Source organism: Centruroides vittatus, unplaced genomic scaffold, assembly GCF_030686945.1.
Source record: "Centruroides vittatus isolate TY-2023 unplaced genomic scaffold, ASM3068694v2 contig_1768, whole genome shotgun sequence".
NCBI classification, from domain to species: domain Eukaryota; kingdom Metazoa; phylum Arthropoda; class Arachnida; order Scorpiones; family Buthidae; genus Centruroides; species Centruroides vittatus.
In genome coordinates, this window is record NW_027121079.1 from 33,552 (window position 1) to 58,798 (window position 25,247).

At 31.8% G+C, this 25,247-nt stretch overlaps 1 protein-coding gene and 2 long non-coding RNA genes across 3 annotated transcripts; 2 read left to right on the forward strand and 1 right to left on the reverse strand.

Moving 5' to 3' along the window:
- The first annotated feature begins 597 nt into the window (after positions 1–597).
- LOC136969237 (uncharacterized) lies at positions 598–4,648 on the forward strand. Its single transcript, XR_010879792.1, has 3 exons — positions 598–727; positions 4,339–4,496; positions 4,585–4,648. It is a non-coding gene; the product is annotated as an uncharacterized lncRNA (long non-coding RNA).
- A 1,480-nt stretch (positions 4,649–6,128) lies between these two features.
- LOC136969236 (uncharacterized) lies at positions 6,129–6,825 on the forward strand. Its single transcript, XR_010879791.1, has 2 exons — positions 6,129–6,179; positions 6,289–6,825. It is a non-coding gene; the product is annotated as an uncharacterized lncRNA (long non-coding RNA).
- Positions 6,826–7,786: 961 nt separating this feature from the next.
- LOC136969226 (uncharacterized) lies at positions 7,787–9,102 on the reverse strand. Its single transcript, XM_067263316.1, has 2 exons — positions 8,634–9,102; positions 7,787–8,489 (listed from the first exon to the last, which is right to left on the reverse strand). The coding sequence occupies exons 1-2, from the start codon at positions 8,953–8,955 to the stop codon at positions 7,900–7,902; spliced, it is 912 nt and encodes a 303-aa protein (XP_067119417.1). The 5' UTR covers positions 8,956–9,102; the 3' UTR covers positions 7,787–7,899.
- Between the last annotated feature and the right edge of the window lie 16,145 nt (positions 9,103–25,247).

Genomic DNA, 25,247 nt, shown 5'->3' on the forward strand with positions numbered 1-25,247 from the left:
TTTAAAATATTTCTACCAAAATTAGATATGCTAATTACAGATTTCAATGAAAGATTTTCTCAATTTGATGATCTTAAACCGTCTATTGATTTGTTTTGTGATCCAATTAATATTGATATCAACTCCGTTGATCTTAAATATCAAAGAGAATTATGCGACCTGCAGGCTGACCCATTTTTTACATCTCGTGGAGTAACTGGAATAGAAATATTCAAATTTTTAGATAAAGAGAAATATCCAAAATTGAGAGATTTTGGACTTCAAATTGTATCAATGTTCGGAAGTACATATATCTGCGAGCGTGCATACTCCGATATGAAATATATAAAGTCAAAATATAGAAACAGTTTGAAAGATTCCACTCTTGAAGATATAATTAGACTTGCCACAACAAATATTGATGTGGACATAAAAGATATTGTTGCTAAACAATTACGGCCACAATGTTCTCATTAATAGGCCTATATTACGAATATTTTAAAGTTTTCTTTTTAGTATAAATAAAATATGGGGAGCATCTGTCAGTGCTGTGTCTTCGATACTAATTTTTTTTCTATTTATAGTTATAGGTAAGTCTTTACAATTATGGCGGTTAATCCGAAAAGAAAGTCGTTTTCACCGAGTTTAACGGAAGGAGAGACCAGCAGTAAAAAGAAATCTTTGAAGAGTCGCGAGGAGGAAGAATTTGCATATCTTCTGGAAGGAGAAAATTTTAACCTCGAAGAGGGTATGCGTGTTCTGTTGCGTTTACATTTTTCCATGAATTCTAAGGTTGATGAACTTATTTCAAGATTAAATTATGTATCGGAATGGTTAAAAAATTTGGATGAAGGTTTGGGTGACTTAGATACCAGATTAGAGATATTGGAAAAATTGGCTGATAAAAATTGTGGTTTAAGCGATCAAAGTAATGTTACGAGAAAGTTTAATGATATTACTCGAGAACTTGATTTTTTGGATAACCAACGTCGTATAAATAATGTTGTCATTTCCGGTCTAGAAGAGGTACGGGATGAATCATTTCTAGAAACGAAAGAGAAAATAGTTGAATTTGCTACGCGAGTCTTACAGATGCCCGACATTAAGATTGGTAGGGCAATGAGAGTGGGAAAGAAAAAGGCTAATTCCCCTAGATTAATTATTTGTACTTTTGTTGATTATTATGAAAAAATGAACTTTAAGAAACGAATTCTGGAATTAAAACCGGATGGTGTTTATGTAAATGATGACTTTTCTCCTAGATTGAGAAATATTAGATTTAAGCTTCGTGATTTCGGTAGACAGTCAAAACTTTCTGGAGCGCGAATGGTAAAAGTAGTTTATGATAAAATTATTATTGACGGAACGAAGTACTTTTACGATGTTGACTGTGACCAGGTTAAGCCTGTCTCATCCTAGCAATTGCCGGATAGGGGTACTTCCTTTTTAATTTGGAATTGTGCTGGTTTGTTTAATAAACCCGAGTTTTTTTGGAAGTATCTATTGCAGTACGATATTATATTTCTTTCTGAAACTTGGTATGGTTCTACTAATAGAAATTCGGAGGTAACTGATTGTTTGCAAGGTTATAATCTCTACTTTGGTAAGGCTTTTAAGTTACATACGAAAGGTCGTTATTGTGCAGGTTGGTTATTGGCAATAAGATCCTCTTTTCCCTGCGTTGTTATTTATCAAGATAACTTTCTAATACTTGTCAAATTTGGTGCCGAACTTGGTAATATTTTGGTATGTTTTGTTTATTTTAGGGAAAATGACTGGCAGTCTATTTTTGAAACTTTAATTGGTTTGATATTACATGACAAGAATGTAATGATTGCTGGTGATTTTAATGCTAGGATTGGATTGGGGAATATAATTTCTGACGCTTTTTGCAATTCTTTTGGTATTGTTTGTCCTTTGCATAGGAATTCGAAAGACTTGGTGATTGATTCTTTTGGTAGAAAGTTGCTTCATCTATGTGATGATTTGAATTTGATTATTGGTAATGGAAGATGTTTAGGTGATGAAGCGGGTGAATATTCTTTTATCTCTAGTCGTGGCTGTTCAGTTATTGATCTGGTCATAGTTTCTCCGTTAATTTGGAAAGATATTCTCTCTTTAACGATGGGTCAGTTTTTGGATTCCGACCATAACCCTTTGATTTTACGACTGGCCTGTGGAAATGATAGATCGGTTTCTTTAGAGAAGAGGCAGAGGATTAATAGATTGTTCTGGGATGAATCTAGAAAGGATGAATTAAGGTTGGCTTTGGAGGAAATATGTGTCTTGAATGGGTTTGATTCAATGGAAGACCTGAGTAATCTTCTTTTTAATTTGGCTTGTAAGTGTGGATTTAATATTAGGAGACATAAGAATTCTTTTTCGTGGTTCGATTCGGACTGTAGGATGTTAATTTGCGCTAGGAATAGAGCCTGGAGATCTTTTAGAAAGAGTAATGATTCTAATGATCGTTTGCGTTTTGTTATGTTACGAAGTTTGGCGAAGCGATTTTGCATTGCGAAAAAAAAATTATTTGCTGGAAAAATTCAAAATTGTTTCGGGAAAGATAATAGGCTTTTTTGGAATTATTTCCGACACGTTAAGCGGACTAAGTCTTGTAATTTCTGCTTTATATCTATTGATGATTGGTTTCATCACTTTTTTAATTTATTTGGTTCCCTGGACCCTTATTTTGTTGATTTTTCTATTTTTAATTATTGTAGGAATTGGTATGATGAACTTTTGGACCATGAACTTTGTGCAGGTGAGCTTAATGATGCTCTGAGGAGGTATAAGCCAAATAAAGCGCCAGGTTTTGACGGGATCCCGATGGAATTTTGGAATTTTGAGACTCTGAGACCACATATTTTGTGTCTTTTTTCAAAGATTTTTGATACTGGGATAATACCGGAGTCTTGGAAGACGAGTATTCTAATTCCGATTTTTAAGAATGGTAGGAAGGATGTTCCTGGTAATTATAGAGGTATATGGCTATCATCTTGTGTTTCGAAATTGTTTTGTATTATTTTGTATAGAAGACTGATTAGGTGGTTAGAAGTTAATAATATATTGCATGAGAATCAGGCAGGATTCCGAGCTAGTTATTCCACATTGGATAATATTTTTGTTTTGTACACGGTTATTCAGAAAACTTTTTTACGGAAACGGAGGAAGGTGTATGCTTTTTTTGTGGATTTATCTTCTGCGTTTGACAGAGTTTGTAGGAACTTGCTGTGGTCTAAGATGTTGCGTTATGGTTTCAGTTATAAATTTATATCTTTACTTGTTGCTTTGTATGAAAATTCCTCGTTTATGGTAAGAGATGGTGGGAACTGTTCGCCATTAATGTTTTCTAAGACTGGTGTTAAGCAGGGCTGTATTTTGAGTCCAATCTTGTTTGGTATTTTTTTGAACGATCTCTTTGGTTTTATTAATTCTTCTGGTGATGGTATAGAAATAGATGGTTTCCAAATTAAAATACTAGCTTATGCAGACGATATTGTAATTTTATCTGACTCTGTGATTGGACTTCAAAGATTGATTGATAAATTCGCAATTTATTTAGATGAAAATGGTTTGAAATTGAATTTGAATAAGTCCAAGATTGTTGTTTTTCGAAGAGGAGGTAAGAGTGCGAGGGCAGATAAATGGTGGTTTAAGGGTTCTCCAATTCAAGTTGTCTCTAATTACAAATATTTGGGTGTTACATTTTCGTCTAATGGTTTATTCCATACGCATTACACTAATAAGAGAACTCATGCCAGATTATTGATGAATAAAGTCATTCAGTTGGGGAGATCTGCCAAATTACGTAATCTGAGAGATTATTTACGTCTATTGAAAACTGTGGTATTGCCCTCTTTGTTATATGCTTCAGAGATTTGGGGTTTTAATCTGACTAATGGTGATGGTATACAGACTGAATTTATTAAAAACTTATTTTATTTACCTCGTTGTACACCAGGTTATTTAATTATGATGGAATGTGCTTTGACCCCTATAAAACTTATAATATTTAGTAGGATAAGAAATTGGATTAATAGAATTTCTAAGCTCGATGATCATCGTCTGAGTAAGGTTTGTCTGAAATTTATACTTAACAAAAAGTCTATAGATTGGACACGTTATCTTATAGATACATGCAATAATCATGGTATTAATTTTATTAATGATGATTTGGATCTAATGGACTGGTCTCTTCTCCTTGTAAACATTTTTGATAATTTTTTATATAATATAAATGAAAAAATAAGTAAAAGCGTATATAATTGTTGGTATAAGAATTTGAATGTTACGTTTTTTGATAATTCTTTATATAATCAAGATGTTTCCCTTAATATTTTGTGTTTATTTATACAGGCTAGGTGTAATTCGTTAAACTTTTTAAATAATTACTCGAGAGAATTGTGTAACTTTTGTGTTGAGAAAGAAATTGTGGATGCCTGGCATATTCTGGCTAAATGTGGGCGTCTTAAAGTGTTACGTAAAGAAATCTTTGGTTGCGAAGTTCTTACCAGGTTTTTTTTCCTTAAAATTTTATCGAAACCTTGTTATAAATTTAATGTATTTTGTTTTCTAAGAAAATCTGTTAAAATTTTGTTTTAGGGGGCGTGATTCCTCTACTATAAATCTAGCCTTGTTGTTAGTGCTGTTTGGGAGCATCTGTCAGTGCTGTGTCTTCGATACTAATTTTTTTTCTATTTATAGGTAAGCAATTTGCCATTTTGGTTTCTATTTTTTAGTATTTTGTATTATATTGACAGATGCTCCCGATCTTTAAACTTTATTTAATTACTGTATTTGATTTTGTAAATTTTATATAATTTATTTTACAACTGAATTGTTATTTATCATTGTATAATTTTGTTTGATTATGTTTATTGTATTTAAGTGTTTTGTTTGGGAGATGGTTTTGCTCCCCGCATCAAGGAATAAAAATCCAGTATGCGTAATAAATAAATAAAAAATAAATAAATAAAATATTTTTTTACATTAACATAAACTGGCTTTTCATTTATCAACCTTCTTGGCCCCGAAAACTGTTTGGTGCAAGAAAATATGGCCCGTGGGCTATGATAAGTTGGACAGCGCTGTCCTAGAGTATTTAGCCAAAGAAGGAATCCTCAGTCTTGGTACTATTAGAAGGAATAGAATTCCTGACTGCAAACTGTCATCAGAGAAGTTGATCATGAAGAAAGAATGAGGATATTCAGAAGAATACGTAGCCAGCGTCAATGGCATCGACATGTCAACAGTCGCGTGGAAGGATAATAAAATTGTCACCTTGGCTTCTACATTTGCTGGCCAAAAACCTGAAACTGAAGTCCAGAGATATGACAAAAAGAACTCAAGGTATGTAAACATCAAACGACCTAATGTAGTTGGTGAGTATAATCGTTTTATGGGTGGCATAGACCTTATCGACAGCATTATGGGTAGATACAAGATTCGACTGCGGAGCAAACGTTAGCACATGCACCTGTTCTATCATTACTTGGACCTCACGATGGCCAACGCATGGCTGCTTTATAAAAGGGTGTGCAAATACAAAAATATTTCTCAGAAGACCATCATGGCTTCAGCAGATTTCCGTCTGGAGGTTGCAGAGACACTGTGTAAAATGGGGACAAAATCAAGTTTTTCGACCCGGCGATCTCTACAGGGTGAGATCCTAGCAAAGAAACATAGAGGACCTGCTCAGCATGTGCCTCCGCAAGCGGTTCGTCAAGACCAAATTGGACACTGGCCTCAATGGGCTGATAAAAAAATCCGTTGCAAATTCCCAAAATGCTTGGGATTTACTCACACTGTATGTGAGAAGTGTGGCGGGACTCTATGCTACACAAAAAATAAAAACTGCTTCAGGAATTTCCACCTTTCATAAACCATCATGCATAATTAGCATTTCTTTGCAATTATTTCTCAGTGTTGCCTGTAAACTACACTCCCTGTTTTGTATTTTTTGCTCCAAAATAAAAAGAATTTTATTTTTTAAATTACTTGTTTATTATTTTCCTAAACCTTGCCTAAATCTGTAACAATAATTAGTATCTATGTTTTTGAGTTATACAGGGTTAAAAGAAATGTGACTGTCAGAATTACTTTCATTGTTAATTTACAGTGTAATTTATATAATGTTTATTTTAAAACAGTTCCAAGCATTTCTGGCATTAGGAGTGAAAAGAGACCTCTTTCAGATGGTATGTTTAATTAAATTGGATAATAGTTACACAATAATTGGACATGATTAAAAAAGTTTTGAAAATGTTCCTAAAGATAAAGACTTACGTTTGATATATTGTTTTTCAGATTTACTTACTTCAAATGCCAACTGGACTGATTCTATGACCAGACTTTTAATAAGTGTCAGGTTGGAAATGGAGGAGGAATTTCGGAAACCAATAGCAAAAAACAAACTGGGTGAAGGTTTCCGATAACTTAGCAATAAAGGGATATAAAGTATCTTCTACAGAGTGTGATAAAAAGTGGCGAAACCTTTTATCCACATACAGAAAAAATAAAGATAAAGTAAAAAATAAAACTAGGAAAGGGGCTATAACCTGGCCCTACTTTGATCTTTTCAATGCAGCAATAGGTTGTAGGTCTGACGTTACTCCTTCAGAAACTTTAATGAGTTCACTACCGAAAAAAAATTACAGTGCTTCTTCAAGCACTCCTTCCCCTCCTCCAGTAGAGTTGTCTTCAACAAGCAGCAGCAGCACATCTAGTCTTCCTCAATGTACTTTAGAAAATTTCAAAAAAGCACCAAAAAGGAAAGCAAATGAACCACCACTGTGGTTTTCACAGTATCTGGAAAAGTGCGAAAAGCTTGAGAAAGAGAGAGAAGAAAGAGAAAACAAACGGTGGAAAGAATTTAAAAAAATTGAAAAAAAAAAATTACAAGAAAGAGAAAAAGAAGAAGAAAGAAGAAGAAAGAAGGAAAATGATGCGATCATTAATAGATATTATGGATAAACTTGCAAAAAAATAGACCAGCCATTTAAATTTTTACTTAATTATATTAAAAATTTGCTTAAAAACCAATAATAAACAATTAAGTTTGTATATCAGAACTGTCTTTTTTTTATTTATACAAATCCATTTTTATACATTTGATATTAGATAGTGGCAAACATATTGTAATGTTTTTAGGTTCTCCCTTTTCAGTTAGTGATGCAAATACAATTAGAATTCTATTCTTTGCAAAATGAGTTTTTTATCTTGGTCATGCACTGAATTTAGAAATACAGACAACTTATGGTACAAAATGCTTTAAAAAATCTTAATACTATTTTCATACTTAAAAAAAGAAGAGAGACAATAGAAGTAAAAGAAATTCAAATGTGTCAACAAGAAAAGTATCGTTTTATGAGATCTTTTATAAATGTCCAGTATTAGAAAAATCGGTATAAAAAATCTACTTCACAGGACACCTTGTATTCTTTGCAAAATGGAATTCATCTAAATTACATTGAAACAGTTCATTTCAAACATGTCTATCTTGTCACAAATTCATATAAAAAGTGCAAGACCATTATTTATTCTGGCAATTTTTTACTTTATTTTTACCAATATTAAATGCATTTAGAAAAAACTGTGGTACAGATGATACCTGTTTCAATGGTTTTATTTATTACTACTACAAGAAGCTACTTGTAGTAGTAATAAATAAAATCATTGTGTAAATAAGGGTGAAAAGGTATAGCTACACCATTTCACCCTTCATTTGCACAATGTTAGTTAAGCAGTGTAGGATGGCAAATCTATTTAACACAGAAAAGTGTTCAAAAACTCACACACACATTAATAAAAATATTAATGATTTTATTTTAAAAATTTTAATCGGTTGTTACACAAACAATGCTGGTTATGTTTGCTGGCTTTGGCCAATTAGTACTACAGCAGATAAAAGAACAAATATCACAAAATTATTCTTACTGCTGATACCAAATAATCTGCAATAATATCTCTCTTAGATCTTCCATCTTGATTGATCTCATAATCAGCCAAGTTGTTCCCATTTTGTATGTAATTGTCATCCCTTTCAGGTGCTTCATCATTCTGTAAAACACAAAAGTTATGAAGAATGCATGCTGAAATAATCATTTTTGGGATATTGGACCGCTGTGTCACATGCAGATGTTTTAATCGCCTGAACCGACCAAAAAGATCTCCGTAGGCTTGTTCAATAACCACATGTGAAGAACTAAGTCTCTTGTTGAAAAATTTTTCTTTCCTATTTAAGTGGCCATTATCCTTGTATGGCACCATTAAATATGACGATAAAGGATATGCCAAGTCTCCTAGAAGATGGCAGTTCTCGGGAATGGAAACAGTACCATTTGAAATATGTCTATATAAAGGGCTGTTCTTCCAAACACGTGCATCATGACTTGAGCCAGGCCAACCAGCATAGACGTCAATGAATACTTTTCTGCTATCACAAACGCCCTGTAAAATTACAGCGGTGAATTGCTTTCTGCAGTAATATTCCTGTTTATGGCGTTTACCTATAGTAATTTCAACTAACGTTCCATCTATACACTCAAAAACATTCGGGAAACTTTTCCATCCTCGCAATTCCGAAAACTTCCTTACAACGTCGGCTGCCTATTGTCCAGTTGGCCACTGAATAAAATATTGTCTCATTTTACTTAGTTCTGTACAAAATGTAATGAACAGTCGATGTGCATGTCCTGTTTCTAATCCAAATCTGTCCGCAATACCACAAAACGATTCTTGATTTCGCAGCATCCACAACGATAATAGTATCACTTTTTCTTTATCAGAATAATGTAAAGATGGCCTACCAGTGTTTGACTTCTTGTGGAGGTTTATATTTAGTAAAATAAATTCCACAGTTTCTCGTTTAAGACGAAAATGCACTTTGAAGTCAATATCATTGTACCGTGAAATGGTTTCTTCAACATAATTCATGATTTTTACCTTTTTTGTTGGAGATTCATTTATTACCATAAGAATTTCCTCCTCCTCCACTTCTCTTGGCCTTTTATTGAAAAAAGACGAGAATAACAGCGTTAATGATGATCAAAAATTAGTTTTAGAATTAAAAAGTTCACAAAATGCATAAACTGCACTCCAAATGGCCGCCATCTTTACTGCTGCAGCAGTTGTTGTTAAACCACGTGTTTTACGTCATACAGCAGTGCTGAAGTGCTGACTTTAACAATGACCGGATTTCCTAGCCCTAGAATACTAATGTTAGTCGAATTGACTAAAACCGCCCACTTTTCTTGCTGTCTCTTTCTAATGAATGCATTGATCGAGTTGACATTTCATGTCAACTCAGTCGCCAGCAGGACACCCGCAGGAGTGACTGTACCGAGCTGGTAAGTGCTGCCATATTTGAGATTTAGTGTACTTGTTAGTCCGATCGACTAATGATTAATATTTATGTAACATTTCTGATTGGCGCACATTCATTATTATCGTGATTTTTAGTGTTTCTGTTTTGTTTTTTAGTTACACAATGATTTCTTCTCGACTAAGTCGTGTTCAAAACTTCATGGATGAGAAGTTGGCCAGATATTTGAATGAAGACAATTCGAGTAGTGATGGTGATAATGAATCTAAGAGTAGTGAAAACAAGGACAATTTGGAGATTGAAGAAGAGATACAAAAAAGATGAAGAGGAAGGCTTGTCTGAGGATAACGAAGCCTCACACACAACCTTCAAGTATAATTCTACTGTCTCAAACAGGCCTGCATAGGAAAAATGGGCATGTTTGGTTAACAAAAAAGCCCCAGTCATTTAGGACTTCAAGTTCTAACATTGTGCGTACATCACTAGGTCCAACAAACCCGTGCAGAGGTATAAAAGATCCATTGCTATGTTTTGAAATGTTTATTACCGAGGACATTTTAGATGAAATTACACAATGGACTAACGCAGAAATTACAGTAAAACAAAGAAAAAAAAACTATTCAGTCATTCAGAGCACTAAGCAATCAACTGATATGTGTAAAATCAAAGCATTGATTGGTATTTTCGTACTGTCTGCTGTTCTCAAAGATAACCATTTATTGACTGAGGAGTTATTCGATGCATCCTTTTCTGGCAACAGATATGATTCAACCATGAGTAAAGACAGATTTGAATTCTTATTACGATGCCTCAGATTCAACAACAAAACACTTAGATCATCCTCTGAAACTAGAGATAGGTTTGTGTCATTGCAAAAAATATGGGAGCTTTTCATAGAAAAGTGCAAAAGCAATTATGATGCCGGAATGTATGTAACAACTGACAAACAATTATCAGCATTTAGAGGCAGATGTCCATTTCTTATGTACTGTACATACCTAACAAGGCCACAAAGTATGGGTTAAAAATTGTTATGATGTGTGATAACAGCACTAAATATACGATCAATGCTATGCCTTACATTGGAAAAATCACAGACACGAGGGCTCCCACTTGGCAAATACTTCATGAACGAATTAACCCAACCTATACATGGTTCAAACAGGAATGTAACAACAGACAACTGGTTCACCTCTATTCTGCTTGCAAAGTCTCTTCCCTTTGTCAGCATTATAAATTGACTTTAGTGAGTACCTTGCACTCTAAAAGAGAAAAACCCAATGAATTAGCAAACTCGAGAACCAGAGCCTCCAGTTTGTCTATATTTTGTTATAACAGTCCTTTGACACTGCTCTCATACAAGCCTAAGCATGCTAAAGTGGTGTACTTGCTATCATCCTGTTCTGAAGAAGGAACTGTGAACCAAGAGACAAACAAGCCACACATGACTGAATTCTATAATCAGACAAAAGGCGAAGTTGACACATTTGACCAAATGTGCTCCAATGTGTCATGTAGTTGGAAAACAAACAGATGGCCAGTATGTCTATTTCATGGAATTATGAACATGGCTTTTATAAATAGCTGTCATATATTGCGAAAATAAATTCAATGCCAGAGAAGAACCACTGAGCAGGAAAAAATTCATGAAAAATTTACATATGAAACTTGTGAATCCTTACATGGAGAAATGCCTATCAGTCCCAACACTGCATAATAAGCTTAGGGCTAATATTGAAGACTTGGTGCCTGGAAGTTCTGGAGAAAGTAGCAGTCAATCCACTGTTAAACTAAAACCGATAAAAAGAAAAATGTGTGCCTAACCGATAAAAAGAAAAATGTGTGCCTATTGCCCTTATAAAAACCCATAGAATGACTAAGTCTACGTGCTTTAGATGCGTGAAAAATGTATGCACAAACACAGCAGAAGTGTGTTAAGTGTGCCAAAAACTAAAAAAATACATATTTGATGTGCTACCAATCATTTTTTGGATTCAATGGAATAACATACAAACAGAAGAAAGGTGTGCCAATGGGAATTCTCATGTCAGGACTCTTATGTGAGTTAGTGGTGCATCAACTGGAAAAGGATGTCCTAGAAAAATTCGTGGAGGACATAACATTCTACAAAAGTATGTGAATTATGTGTTAATAATTTGGACGGATGAACAAAGGATTGAAGAATTTTTATTTGCAATAAATGACAATTGTCATGGGTTAAAGCTAAAGCTGGAACAGAAAAGCCATACACATCTCCATTTTCTAGACATTAATATAAAGTTTAAACGAGGCAATATACAAACAGCACTGTACTTAAAACCCACACTTGCACCACTATACGTACCAGCATGGTCAAATGATCTATTTAGGTACAAGATATCAGCATTTAAGGCACTTATTAAAAGGGCCTTCTTGTATTGCACCAATGTACAAGATTGACTTAAGAGAGATTAGCACAATTAAGAAGGTGGCAGAATAATCAAAAGATTGGTAAGCAGTTACAGTCAGCATAGAAGCAGGCGGGATAATAGGGAAGATAGAATCAACAAGTTCACATACAATAAAAAGATAGAGGGAGTAATGGAGGAATTATGTAAATATAAAAACACACAAACTGTTTATAAGAGTAGATATACGTACTTAACACCTTACACTTGCCGAGAAAAAATATATTTATTTGCAACAAACACGCAAACGTTTTCAGCCTGATTCACAGGCCATCTTCAGGCTTGGAATACATTTGAAATTAAAATTCCATCCATGGAATACAAAAATTCAAATTCAAAATTAAATAAGGTACAATCAAAATAAAATATTGAATAACTAACATAAAGCAAAAAATAACAAAAAATATATAAAAATGTAACAAATGAATACGTAAGCATTAATAAATGCAAATTTCTAAGACATACAATAAAACCACTATATTATTGTAGTCTTAGAAATTTGCATTTATTAATGCTTACGTATTCATTTGTTACATTTTTATATATTTTTTGTTATTTTTTGCTTTATGTTAGTTATTCAATATTTTATTTTGATTGTACCTTATTTAATTTTGAATTTGAATTTTTGTATTCCATGGATGGAATTTTAATTTCAAATGTATTCCAAGCCTGAAGATGGCCTGTGAATCAGGCTGAAAACGTTTGCGTGTTTGTTGCAAATAAATATATTTTTTCTCGGCAAGTGTAAGGTGTTAAGTACGTATATCTATAATGATTTGCTGAGTGCTTTATAATATTATTGTTTATAAGAGTGCCAAACATATACAGATTGGTAAGGAATGATAAAGATGAAGTGAGAATGCAAGAGAAAGCAGGAGTCTACAAAATTCCTTTTGAAAATCAACAGTTAGGAGTGACAAGAGATTATGTTGGAGTCACTAGAATAAACTTGGCAACATATATAAGAGAGAACAAGTATGACGTGAATAGATGACATAATAACACCGTTTTGGCAGTCATGGCACAAACAGAAGGAGCAAGTGTGAAGTGGGATGAAGCAAGAATAGTTAAGACGGTCCATTCTCCGACGATTGCATTAGGTATGGAAAATATAGATATATATATCTAAGAGTAAACTGAACAAGTACTTAAATACAAAGGACGCTAATGCTCTCCTAACGGCCTGGAAATACATTATAGAAAAAGAAATGGGGAGTTAAAAACCCATAAAAGATTGTGGCAGTTATGCTTTAACTGATTTAATATATTTTTGTTATAGTAGTTTATTTTTACATTTGTTTAATTATATAATGCAGGTTAATATTACCTTAGGTAGCCAAGATGGCGACTCGTCTCTAATTCCAGCAAGGAAACAGTGGGACGCACGTTCTAACCTAACCTATTCTAATAATTTGGTTGCTAATAATTATGGTAATTTATCAGAATAGGTTAGGTTAGGTTAGAACGTGCATCCTACGGTTTCCTTGCTGGAATTAGAGACGAGCCTCCATCTTGGCTACCTAAGGTAACATTAACCGGCGGGGGTAAACATTACAAATCAACGTACTGTACCTTCTCTAGTTATAATTTTAAATTTTTTTAAAAACATAGTTTTTAATTTGTACGTCCCGGTCACGTAAATATTATTATTTATATATTGTATCGCTTAAATATAATATGTATAGTCATAATTTTTTAAATATAAAATCAACGTTCATTTTTGTTCTAATGTTCATTATTAAACTGCGGTGTGCACAGTTAACTTATCTACATTCTTCATTTACATATACTAAGGTTAAACTACAATACAAATACGTGTTAAAATTAAAATTAAAAATACGAACATACCTAAATTTTAGACATGTCTTCCTAAATGGCGCGTAAACAATTTATAAACGAGCATACTCGAAGCGCCATCTGCCAGTGACATTTCCGATTTCAACTGAAAATAATATTTCTTTTTTTTTTTTAATGGCTGTTAGGTTTCACGTGACTTTTGTAGGCGAAAACTCATTTTAAGTAGAATAATTTAATTCAATATTAGTCTAACGTGACTATAATCTATTAATAGGACTTATTATACTTTTTTTTAACTCTTTCCGCTCTGTGGACCTCTCTTTTAACAAGCTTAATATGGGTTCGGCCAGGCTCACAATGGGGCGGCCGGGTGGTGACGAACGGGTCCCGACATATCCGGACGGACCACTCTCCAAAAAATTCCTGTGACTTTTCGATCCGTTCGGATTCGATCTTGGGTCGCCCAAAGCGGTAGGCTGCCGCCTTGACCGCTCAGGCATTTGGCCACGAACTTATTATACTGATTTAAATTGCGAATGAAAATTAGAGATTCAATCAGTCTCTTGGTTTAAAATAATAAACTTTTGCACCCGTATACAATATTTTTTTGTGTTTCGTATCTTTTCGGCCCTCATCACCGGTGTTTTATCAATTATATTTTTAAAATACTTCAAGCGATTTATTCCTAACTTATGCACAAGTCTTCCAAGTTCTTTCCAATTCCTGAAGAATAAAGTTCTAGGTAGAAATTGTTTTTCTTCCTTTGTAAATTTTCACAATGTTTTCTTTTTAATTATTAATAATTAATTATAAATGATGTCTTCTTTCCTCCGTTTTTTCTCTGTATTTCTTCTACCACTGTAACAACATAGGCTGTACTTTCGTCTTCTTCGCTTATTATCCTGCTATTGTTGCATTTAAATACACTCTATAAACATAATTATTTCATGTCGAATATGTTTCTTTTTCATTATCATTATTGACTTTATTTTTAACTTGTTTCATTTCCTCTCCCGGCTGTTATATATAACACAAGAAAAGTATGGCGATTGTCAAAAATTGACCCCCTTCCAGTCTTATACCTTTTTGGGTTTAGGGAACCATGAAACTGTCGAGAAATGCAAAAATGTTCAGAATCCTATTAATAAATTAGAGTCACAATAGACTAAAATTTATAAAATAATACAATAGAGCATCGATTATCCGACCCCCAATTAACCGACTTATCGGTTAATCGACCGCGTTCTAGTCGGCAAATTCAAATGTGCGCTGGTGATGTGGCGCTACAATATTTGGTTATGTCTTGGCTACTGTAATATTATTTTTGTTAAATTTTTGCATGTTTTAGCTGGCAGCACTGGCTCGACCATGAAAGGGAGACTAGTATTTAAATTGAAGTTATCATTCTCCAACTTTTATTAAATTCAGAGACCTTAAAATGTCAAGAAATTAAAACAAATTGAGGGTTTTTTTCTGTATATATGAAAGTTATTTTGTGTGTATATGTGTGAGGGCACGATTTTGTTCGCCCACTTTGAATCTTAATAACTCCTGCAATTTGGTTTGGTTATATTCGTATAAGGCAACGTGACACATAGGTGAATGCCTTACAAGAGGTCATTTATGGTAAACTAGTTCGTATTTAGGCGTTATTAACATGAAAGCCCGTTGGCCAGCCCATTACCAGGTGCGGACCCACGACCTACTTAATACCAGTTGTTTTATCTATTGGCGGGCCACCTCCTGTCCGTTTTCTCGAAAATTTCTGAAATTATACTGGGACGTTTGTATATTAGGAGCATTGATGCTATTAAACTTTGGTGATTAAAGCTCGAGGGGCAGAGAGATAGAAGGGACCACGTGTCATATTTCAAGTGAGATCGGATTTACCGAATATTTTCAACATTTGCAATTTTTTATAAATGACATTTGTACCCTTAAAATTGAGCTTTTTGACATTTTATAGTAATTAAAATTAAAAATAAATTTTAAAATAAAATCTAATAACACGACACGCAATTTTAATGTTTGGCCGAAAAAGATATGCAACTCGTTGCTGGATTTTTCTTATTTTTTTCCTATTGGAACAGATCAGTTCCAATAGGAAAAAAATAAGAAAAATCCAGTGACATTTACGACATCTTGTGATGATTCATCACAAGATGTCGTAAAATCTACCATTCCGATTTTAAGAAATTTACTTGATTTTAGTTGGTTTTCTGTGTATTTTTAAGAACCTCTTTTTAGAAAGGGCATCTACGTAGCCAACAAAGAAAGGTCTCGCTGTCTGATTCTTGGTTCTGGAACACTAAAGGTAAATAAAATGGTGATCGTCTAATTTTTGGAACGACTGTCTTTTAATTGTTTTAAGAATATCTTGTAAAAATACCTAAATAAGGGGGCAGCTGACACCCACGCTACGCCACTGCTGTAAGACTAAATATCTGCATCCATACTTCCAGTATAATAAGTCCTGTTAATCGATTAAAAAAAGTACTAGTATACAAGATAAATTTGAAATTGTTTAAATTTTTAAATACAGTAAAACCTGTCAAAACCCACACCTGGACACCTAGATATAAAAACTTTAATTAATATGGAACAAGTACCTGTACTTTTACATGTATATGATACTCTGTATCTAGGACATCTCGATCTTGAATTTTGCATACTCGTATATGATTAAAGTCGGACATTTTCAGAAATCCGTGGGTGTAGTTTTTAACTGCTGAATTATCCTACACAGATGTCCTGTTTTCAGGCTTTATCTGTTAAATGCTGACAAAAAGACTTATAACACCCATTTTTGTGGCATTTGGAAAGATTTTATACATCTCTACCAATAGCCTTAGGCATTATTTCTTCCAAAAAACCAGAGGTCAAATACTGGTCATTGTCTCTCGTCTTCGAGAGAGGGTATCTATGTAACAAGCTGGATTGCTTCATACAAACGGTGTAGAGTTGCTTTGTCGACACTCTTTGGAATTATGCACCAGTGGTGAGCAATGTTCCCTCTAAGCTGGGCGGCTGCGTGGCCGCGCATGAGAATTTATGTGCCGCGCAGGCGAGCATGCACACTGATTTCAATTGTTGTTTACTTATTTTTCACTCTGTCTGCAACATGATTATTGCTACGTATACTTCGATTAAATACATTAAATCATTGACAAAAGATACTATTTTGTATGGAAGTATGTTTTAAAATAAATTTTAATTAATTATTTTAATTTTTATAGGAAAAAATAAGATTTTATATATATATATATGCTCAGAAAAATTTTTTGCTCAGAATCTGCTCAGTAAAAATATTTTTTGCTCAGAGAAGTATATGTTCCGCTCAGCTACAAAAAAAATTAGAAGAAACATTGGTGGTGAGCAGAGCCATGGCAATGCATTAACAATGGAGCAAGAACTGAGGGTGTGGACTTGAGGGCATCAGGTGCCTCCCTGCCTCCCAAACATTTCTATACTCCCTGGACTAAAAAACTAATGCATTGCCAATGGCTCCAAAAAGTTGCTATGGCTCTGGTGAAAGCCCCAATCCACCAAGTTGGAAGATGAAATCTTTTTTGCTCGCAGCAGACAACAAATGAATATGTTACTTGGACTATAAACACAAGGTCACGATACCGTGATTCATTGCGGCAATCGCAATATTGGGTCCTGTGAGGTTGTGTGTAGGGTGTTTTTAGATCGAATTTAGTTATTTCTAACTTTTTTATTAGATTATATTATAGAATTTAATTGATATTTACAAGGGTTATTTTGAGTTTATCACACCAAGTGCCCAATCTAACAGATTTAAAAAATTCTTTAAATTGTGTACAGTAGAGGAATAATTTCAGATTTAAAATCGGCACCTTCGAAAACCACTTAAATCATATTTCGTGTTAACCGGTAACCTCGTGTTATACAATTATCCTATTCGAATGCAATTTATACCGCTTGTCCGATAAAAATTAGACTGTTGCAGGAAGTCGAAGTAATTCGACCAAAAGTAGTAGTTGACCTCTTCTTGGAAGAGAAAATGGTCAAATACTATTATTTAATACTGGTCTACTATTAATAATTGAAAAGTGATCCGTGTTGGATGGGTTATGGCCGCCAGTATTAATTAATAATCGTTGATCATTCTCTCTTCCGGAAAAGGTCAACGACTACTTTTAGTCGAATTACTTCGACCTCCTGCAACAGTCTTTTTTCTATCGTACAAGCGGTATGATGGCATTCGAATAGGAAAATTGTATAATACAAAGTTACCGGTGAACACAAAATATGTTTTAAACTCGGCACTCCCAAAAACAATTTAAGTATACGATCTTTTTTTACGAAATTTGATTGGTTGGCTGATTGGTTGTGATTTATAACAAAATGAGAATTCTGGTTTGAATGAAAAATTATGCACAAATGAATGACCTGAAAGGTTAAGTTTATCAGATTTAAGTCGAAAAATAATTTTAAAAAGTGGATCGAGTGGATCTATATTATTTATATTAAATTGACAACCGGATTTCCTGTAAAAAGAAATCATGAAAAAGGTGGAGGAGGATTGCTGATATCTACATCGCCCAATCTCTAGCAGTAGTGAGGCTTCCAGCCGAATCTACGCTTGATTCCGAGTCGCCGATCCACTTTCGGAAGAACTATTATATTCAAATTTTAAACCAGATATTCTGCCAATAAAAATTTTTAATCTAAAATCTGTTTTTCAATAATACGCTTGAGAAAAATATACTCTGATTACAATATATTTGTAAACTCGCTTGAAAATTACTAGAAAATTTTCTCGAATTATATAGAGAATGTCCAAGGAAAACGTACGAAGAACAACAGCAAAGGAGCTCTTGTCTACTAGAAAGCAGGACAATAAAGTGAGAAATCTAAGAATCATTCGAAAAAAGAACAGAAAGTCATAAATTCTAAAACAAACAACTCGCATCTGTTATTGTACCGTTATTGTAACATTTGAGAACCCCATATTGGAAACCTTTCGGTTTTCATTACAATAAACTCTTTCTAATTATCGAAGAATAATGACTTTATTACAGTTGAGTGGTGTAAGCCTGCTGGATAGTAAACCAGGTCTTCATATGTTTTATTCAAATGCTTTTTATATGTACAGTACAATGATATGTTATTCATAATTATATAACATTATCAGCATTTATGATTGTTGACAGTAAAATATGCATCTTTACAAAAATTTACACAATTCAAGATTTTAAAAATTAAAAAACCTTTTTTTTCATAAACATTCGATTATTTTGTATATACGTTACATAGATAGGTCTATATTGTCACAAGTAAAAAACTGCAGCTTTCTACGTAGAGATAATAAGGCCTATAGTTTATAACGCCCATGGGCGTGGAAGAAGGTGGTTGTTTTTCTAAATCTAGGTCAATACACATTTTAGTATTGACGATGTATATTTGATTCTATGTATGTTATTTACACTGTTATAATAAGAGTAGACTATACTAACCGATTTTTACCCTATTATGTGAACGATTATATACCTATTTTTTTTTTTTTTACATATTTACGAAAGTACAGCACAAACCAGAAGTAATGATACATTTTCTGATTAAAAACGTTTGATAAGACATCTTCTAGTCTAAGTAAATTCAAATAACACGAAACGTAGTGAAATTACAGCTAAAAGTGATGAAAATAAGTTTTTCCAACGTTTGTTTACATTCTGACTTCGATCATGTGACTTCGAAAAGACATTGGTTCTTTGCAGAACAGACAGTTCTAAAAGAACGCACATTGGTTGATATCGGTTCAGTCATAATAAAAAGTGACCAATTACGGCATAAAAGGCGTACAAACCAGAACTTCAGAGCCAATAGACATCAAGAAAATTTTCCATAGACTTACTATAGTAAGGTGGAGTTTCTCGGGAGTATTTATTGCTAAATAGTTTTGAGAACATTTTTACTCGTCTAAATACTGTCAAAACTTTTCTTTAGCAAATCGGAGATGGAAAAACAAATAAAACAAGCCATTTTATAGCGACTGTTTACATGTTTACACAATCGTAGTTCGAGAAGCGTGGCATTTATCGGCAATATTAGTTTCAGTGTTTTCACAGGTTGATGATTCGTTTATCTAGTATCTCAATAGATACAGAAATAAACCAATTACAGTTTTAAAAGTTTACTATTGATTTTATCAGCCAATAATCTGTCTCCTTACCTGTAATTGCTTTGGGATGGCAGGGGACGGCCTTTTCCGAAATGTTTATGGCCAAGAGGGTTGTGACAAAACATTTGTTGAGACAAATAAAACACATACAAGAAAGCAAATCAAAGCTAAGATCGCTACAGACTTTATTTCAATTTTTACATTACGTTATTATAAGTGCAAATTTATAAAATTATACATTAATTTTATTTATTATAAAAATAAATTCTACTAATAAAATGTAATATCATTAAATTTATTTTCATTATATTTTTTGTCATTTAATTTTTTTTAATTATTTTCTATCGCTAACTTAACATACGAATGGCAGCTTCCCGGCAAGACGCGGAATAATACACCAAAACGTTTCGTAGGGGCCCTGTATAACTGGTATCCAGAAGGAAGGTGCCATTTAGAAACCAACTTCGAACGTATTGACGAAAATTTTAAAAAATTCTTCCTTTTTCAACCGAAATGGATGTTTTTAAATAATAGTGAAAGATGCTTTTTCCTGAAGCCATTTTGAATAATTAAGTAGACGTTAAATGATTAATGCTGACATTTTAATGTCGTGTGAATAAAGTTACATTTCACCTTTGTAAGTGTAAAAACTTGGGATGCACAATGTGCATATATTGCAATACTGTAAATTAGAAAGTATACTTTAAATGACTTATATATATTTAAAGCTTGTATGTATAAATTATATTTTATCATGCTCTATAAATAAAATATAATTTATTATTTAGTTACTTGAACACTATATAGTGCAAGCACTCGAACACTTGCACAGTTTTCATCTACAATTTTTATTCAGTTTAGTTTTACTCGTATATATTATCTGTACAAGTTTCGAGCTCATTAGCACCCCTCCTTATTCAACTTGAAATCATAATTTTTTAAAAATCCTAAAATATTTCTACACATGTCTGCGTGACAGAGAGTAGACTTACACCTCTGATCATCTCCCGCTTATCTTTGCGTGCTTCCCTTTTTCAAATAAACATTCCGCACACTCAAAAGGTAGGTTTACACTCGACATACTTTTATAGTAATTTATATTTTACCATTTAGAACTATAAGACTCTTATAAAGTGACTTTAAATAATTTTCATGAACAACCCAATTTAATAATTCATACAAAAACTTTCATTCAAACAATTTAGTTTATTAAATACTTTTTTTAAACATTAAAATATTACAAATTTATTAATTAGTTGAGAATCCATGAAAGAACAATACGAAATAAATTTAACAAATGTTGATGAAATTTCGAATTTAATACAGTATAAACAAGATGTAAACTATGGTTTTTAAATAGAAGCAATAAACGGACAGGAAATCATTTTCTCTGTCATCACAAACAAGGAATGAATATTTAAATACGAACAAAATATAAACGGACAGGAAATAATTTTCTCTGTTATGACAAACAAGAAAACTTCTTAAAAAATTAAGTTTTCTTTTTAAATACGAACAAACGATGAACAGACAGGAAATAATTTTCTCTGTTATGACAAACAATAAATGAATAAACAAAAAATTAAGTTTTCTTTATAAATACGAACAAACGATGAACAGACAGGAAATAATTTTCTCTGTTATGACAAACAATGAATGAATAAACAAAAAATTAAGTTTTCTTTATAAATACGAACAAACGATGAACAGACAGGAAATAATTTTCTCTGTTATGACAAACAATGAATGAATAAACAAAAAATTAAGTTTTCTTTATAAATACGAACAAACGATGAACAGACAGGAAATAATTTTCTCTGTTATGACAAACAAGAAAACTTCTTAAAAAATTAAGTTTTCTTTTTAAATACGAACAACGATGAACAGACAGGAAATAATTTTCTCTGTTATGACAAACAAGAAGAACTTCTAAAAAATTAAGTTTTCTTTTTAAATACGAACAACGATGAACAGACAGGAAATAATTTTCTCTGTTATGACAAACAAGAAAACTTCTTAAAAAATTAAGTTTTCTTTATAAATACGAACAAACGATGAACAGACAGGAAATAATTTTCTCTGTTATGACAAACAAGAAAACTTCTTAAAAAATTAAGTTTTCTTTTTAAATACGAACAAACGATGAACAGACAGGAAATAATTTTCTCTGTTATGACAAACAAGAAAACTTCTTAAAAAATTAAGTTTTCTTTATAAATACGAACAAACGATGAACAGACAGGAAATAATTTTCTCTGTTATGACAAACAAGAAAACTTCTTAAAAAATTAAGTTTTCTTTTTAAATACGAACAACGATGAACAGACAGGAAATAATTTTCTCTGTTATGACAAACAAGAAAACTTCTTAAAAAATTAAGTTTTCTTTTTAAATACGAACAAACGATGAACAGACAGGAAATAATTTTCTCTGTTATGACAAACAAGAAAACTTCTTAAAAAATTAAGTTTTCTTTTTAAATACGAACAAACGATGAACAGACAGGAAATAATTTTCTCTGTTATGACAAACAAGAAAACTTCTTAAAAAATTAAGTTTTCTTTTTAAATACGAACAACGATGAACAGACAGGAAATAATTTTCTCTGTTATGACAAACAAGAAAACTTCTTAAAAAATTAAGTTTTCTTTTTAAATACGAACAAACGATGAACAGACAGGAAATAATTTTCTCTGTTATGACAAACAAGAAAACTTCTTAAAAAATTAAGTTTTCTTTATAAATACGAACAAACGATGAACAGACAGGAAATAATTTTCTCTGTTATGACAAACAATGAATGAATAAACAAAAAATTAAGTTTTCTTTTTAAATACGAACAAACGATGAACAGACAGGAAATAATTTTCTCTGTTATGACAAACAAGAAAACTTCTTAAAAAATTAAGTTTTCTTTATAAATACGAACAAACGATGAACAGACAGGAAATAATTTTCTCTGTTATGACAAACAATGAATGAATAAACAGCAGATTGACTATTTGAAATACAAACAGCAAATTTTGTGTTTCCACATACAAATTAACAATAAATAAACAGCTAATTGACTTTTTTTTTCAAACAAACGAAGATAAACAAATTTTTTAAACACAGTTGAAGAATAAACACAGCAAATTGACTTTTTTCAATTACAAATGAACAACAAGCAAATAGGAAATTGACTTTTTCAAATAAAAATGAACAAGAAGTAAAAAAGAAATAAACTTCTTTTTTAAGTTTCGATTTTTAAACTTTTTTTGCAAATTTTAATTTTTAAACTTTTTTTGCAAGTTTTAATTTTTAAACTTTTTTTGAAAGTTTTAATTTTTAAACTTTTTTGCAAGTTTTAATTTTTAAACTTTTTTTGCAAGTTTTAATTTTTAAACTTTTTTTGCAAGTTTTAATTTTTAAACTTTTTTTGCAAGTTTCTAATTTTTAAACTTTTTTTGCAAGTTTCTATTTTTAAACTTTTTTTGCAAGTTTTAATTTTTAAACTTTTTTTGCAAGTTTTAATTTTTAAACTTTTTTTGCAAGTTTTAATTTTTAAACTTTTTTTGCAAGTTTTAATTTTTAAACTTTTTTTGCAAGTTTTAATTTTTAAACTTTTTTTGCAAGTTTCTATTTTTAAACTTTTTTTGCAAGTTTTAATTTTTAAACTTTTTTTGCAAGTTTTAATTTTTAAACTTTTTTTGAAGTTTCTATTTTTAAACTTTTTTTGCAAGTTTTAATTTTTAAACTTTTTTTGCAAGTTTTAATTTTTAAACTTTTTTTGCAAGTTTTAATTTTTAAACTTTTTTTGCAAGTTTCTATTTTTAAACTTTTTTTGTAAGTTTTAATTTTTAAACTTTTTTTGCAAGTTTCTATTTTTAAACTTTTTTTGCAAGTTTCTATTTTTAAACTTTTTTTGCAAGTTTTAATTTTTAAACTTTTTTTGCAAGTTTTATTTTTAAACTTTTTTTGCAAGTTTTATTTTTAAACTTTTTTTGCAAGTTTCTATTTTTAAACTTTTTTTGCAAGTTTCTATTTTTAAACTTTTTTTGCAAGTTTTAATTTTTATACTTTTTTTGTTGTTTTTAAATTTTAATAAACTTTTTTACGTCTTAAACAGGAATTAAGACAAATTCGTATAAAGTAAAGAAAAATGGAAAAATACGAATGAAGAATGAATAAATCGTAACTTATTCACAATAAAACATCCATGTCCAAAAGACGAAAATTTCTGAAATTCGTCTGCATTCTGTAAAAATAAAAAAAAGTAATTAAGATTATCATCTAAAATATTTAAATGTTTCAATAATTTTACAAATAAGCATGTTTATATTCTTTTAAAATAGAAATGTGTACAATTGATCAAAATTATATTAGCAGTGTCATATCTACTATGAAACTAGCGATAGTTGGCAGAGATCACAAATTAAAACGTAAAGTTATGTTTTAGGGTTACTAATCCCGGATGGCCACGAAGCAACTACATTTTCGGTATTCTGCAGCTTGAACTGTTAACCGTCGTTGTTGGTTTCAGAAAGGTCCAATAACAGTTAAAGCTGCAGGACACCGAAAATGAGAAATTGACTCTGAGCAATTAAGCAATACTGCGACGTGTGATTTATAATGTATTCCATTATATTACTATTATATCATATTCATATCACATAATATTAGTAAGTAATCTTTCTATGCATCCATTCACGCTATTGCTATCGCTGTGTCGCAAGACTACACTTTACAGGATTCTGCATTAGAAAAAAACAGCGAAGCACTTTCATAATTTAAATCAGTTAAGCAACTTATTCATTAAATTGTGTTCCTTAATTTCTTAGGACTCGGCGGTGTTTAAAATGTCATAATATGAGTTTTTTTTTTAAAAATATATAGTTTATGAAGCTGTCTTTTTGCAAAACTTTAAACTTTTTTTTTAGAAACTTAGTTTACACGCTTGTATGTACAAACACGCAGACAAACAGACGTGTAAATATATACAGAAACATACAAGTTGGGCGACAGAGTAAATTTCAGGCTAAACAAGAACAACAGTTAGCAGAGATCACAAATTAAAACGTAAATTTTATGTAAAATTGTAGAGAAATCAAAGCCTTTTTGGTGATTTTAGCAAATTCGTAAAACTCATTATTTGTAAACCTCTGCTCTCAATTTTGCTTAACGCACATTATATTATACTTTTGTCGAGAGAGTGTTAAATGTTTTAATATTATATATTCAATTAACTTATCTGGACTTTAGGAGTAACAGCAGTGTGTTCTATTGTCGCAGGTACAGTACTTCATACACAATGAAAGTACGGTTAGAGAAAGATAAAAAAGTTCTTGTAGACGTAACTGTTATTCACACGTTTATTTGAATCGACAAACGACAGAATCAATTGTGATTCACAATGAAGCTGATGATGTGCCGAGAAACGTGGATTCATTCCATTGATATCACGATGTAGACGGACACTAAACTGACGATCGAATTTAAAGTCGTTCCCTCAGATTGTAAGACCAATTAATACAAAATGACTGAATTGGTATCAAAGACCTGTTTTCAATTT

Bases quoted from the DNA above. Each gene is read 5' to 3' on its own strand.
- LOC136969226 (XM_067263316.1), bottom strand. From the start codon at position 8,955: ATGGTAATAAATGAATCTCCAACAAAAAAGGTAAAAATCATGAATTAT. The intron at 8,490-8,633 runs GTAAAATGAGAC...AAATTACTATAG, and splicing joins TACATTTTGTACAGAACTAA to GTAAACGCCATAAACAGGAA.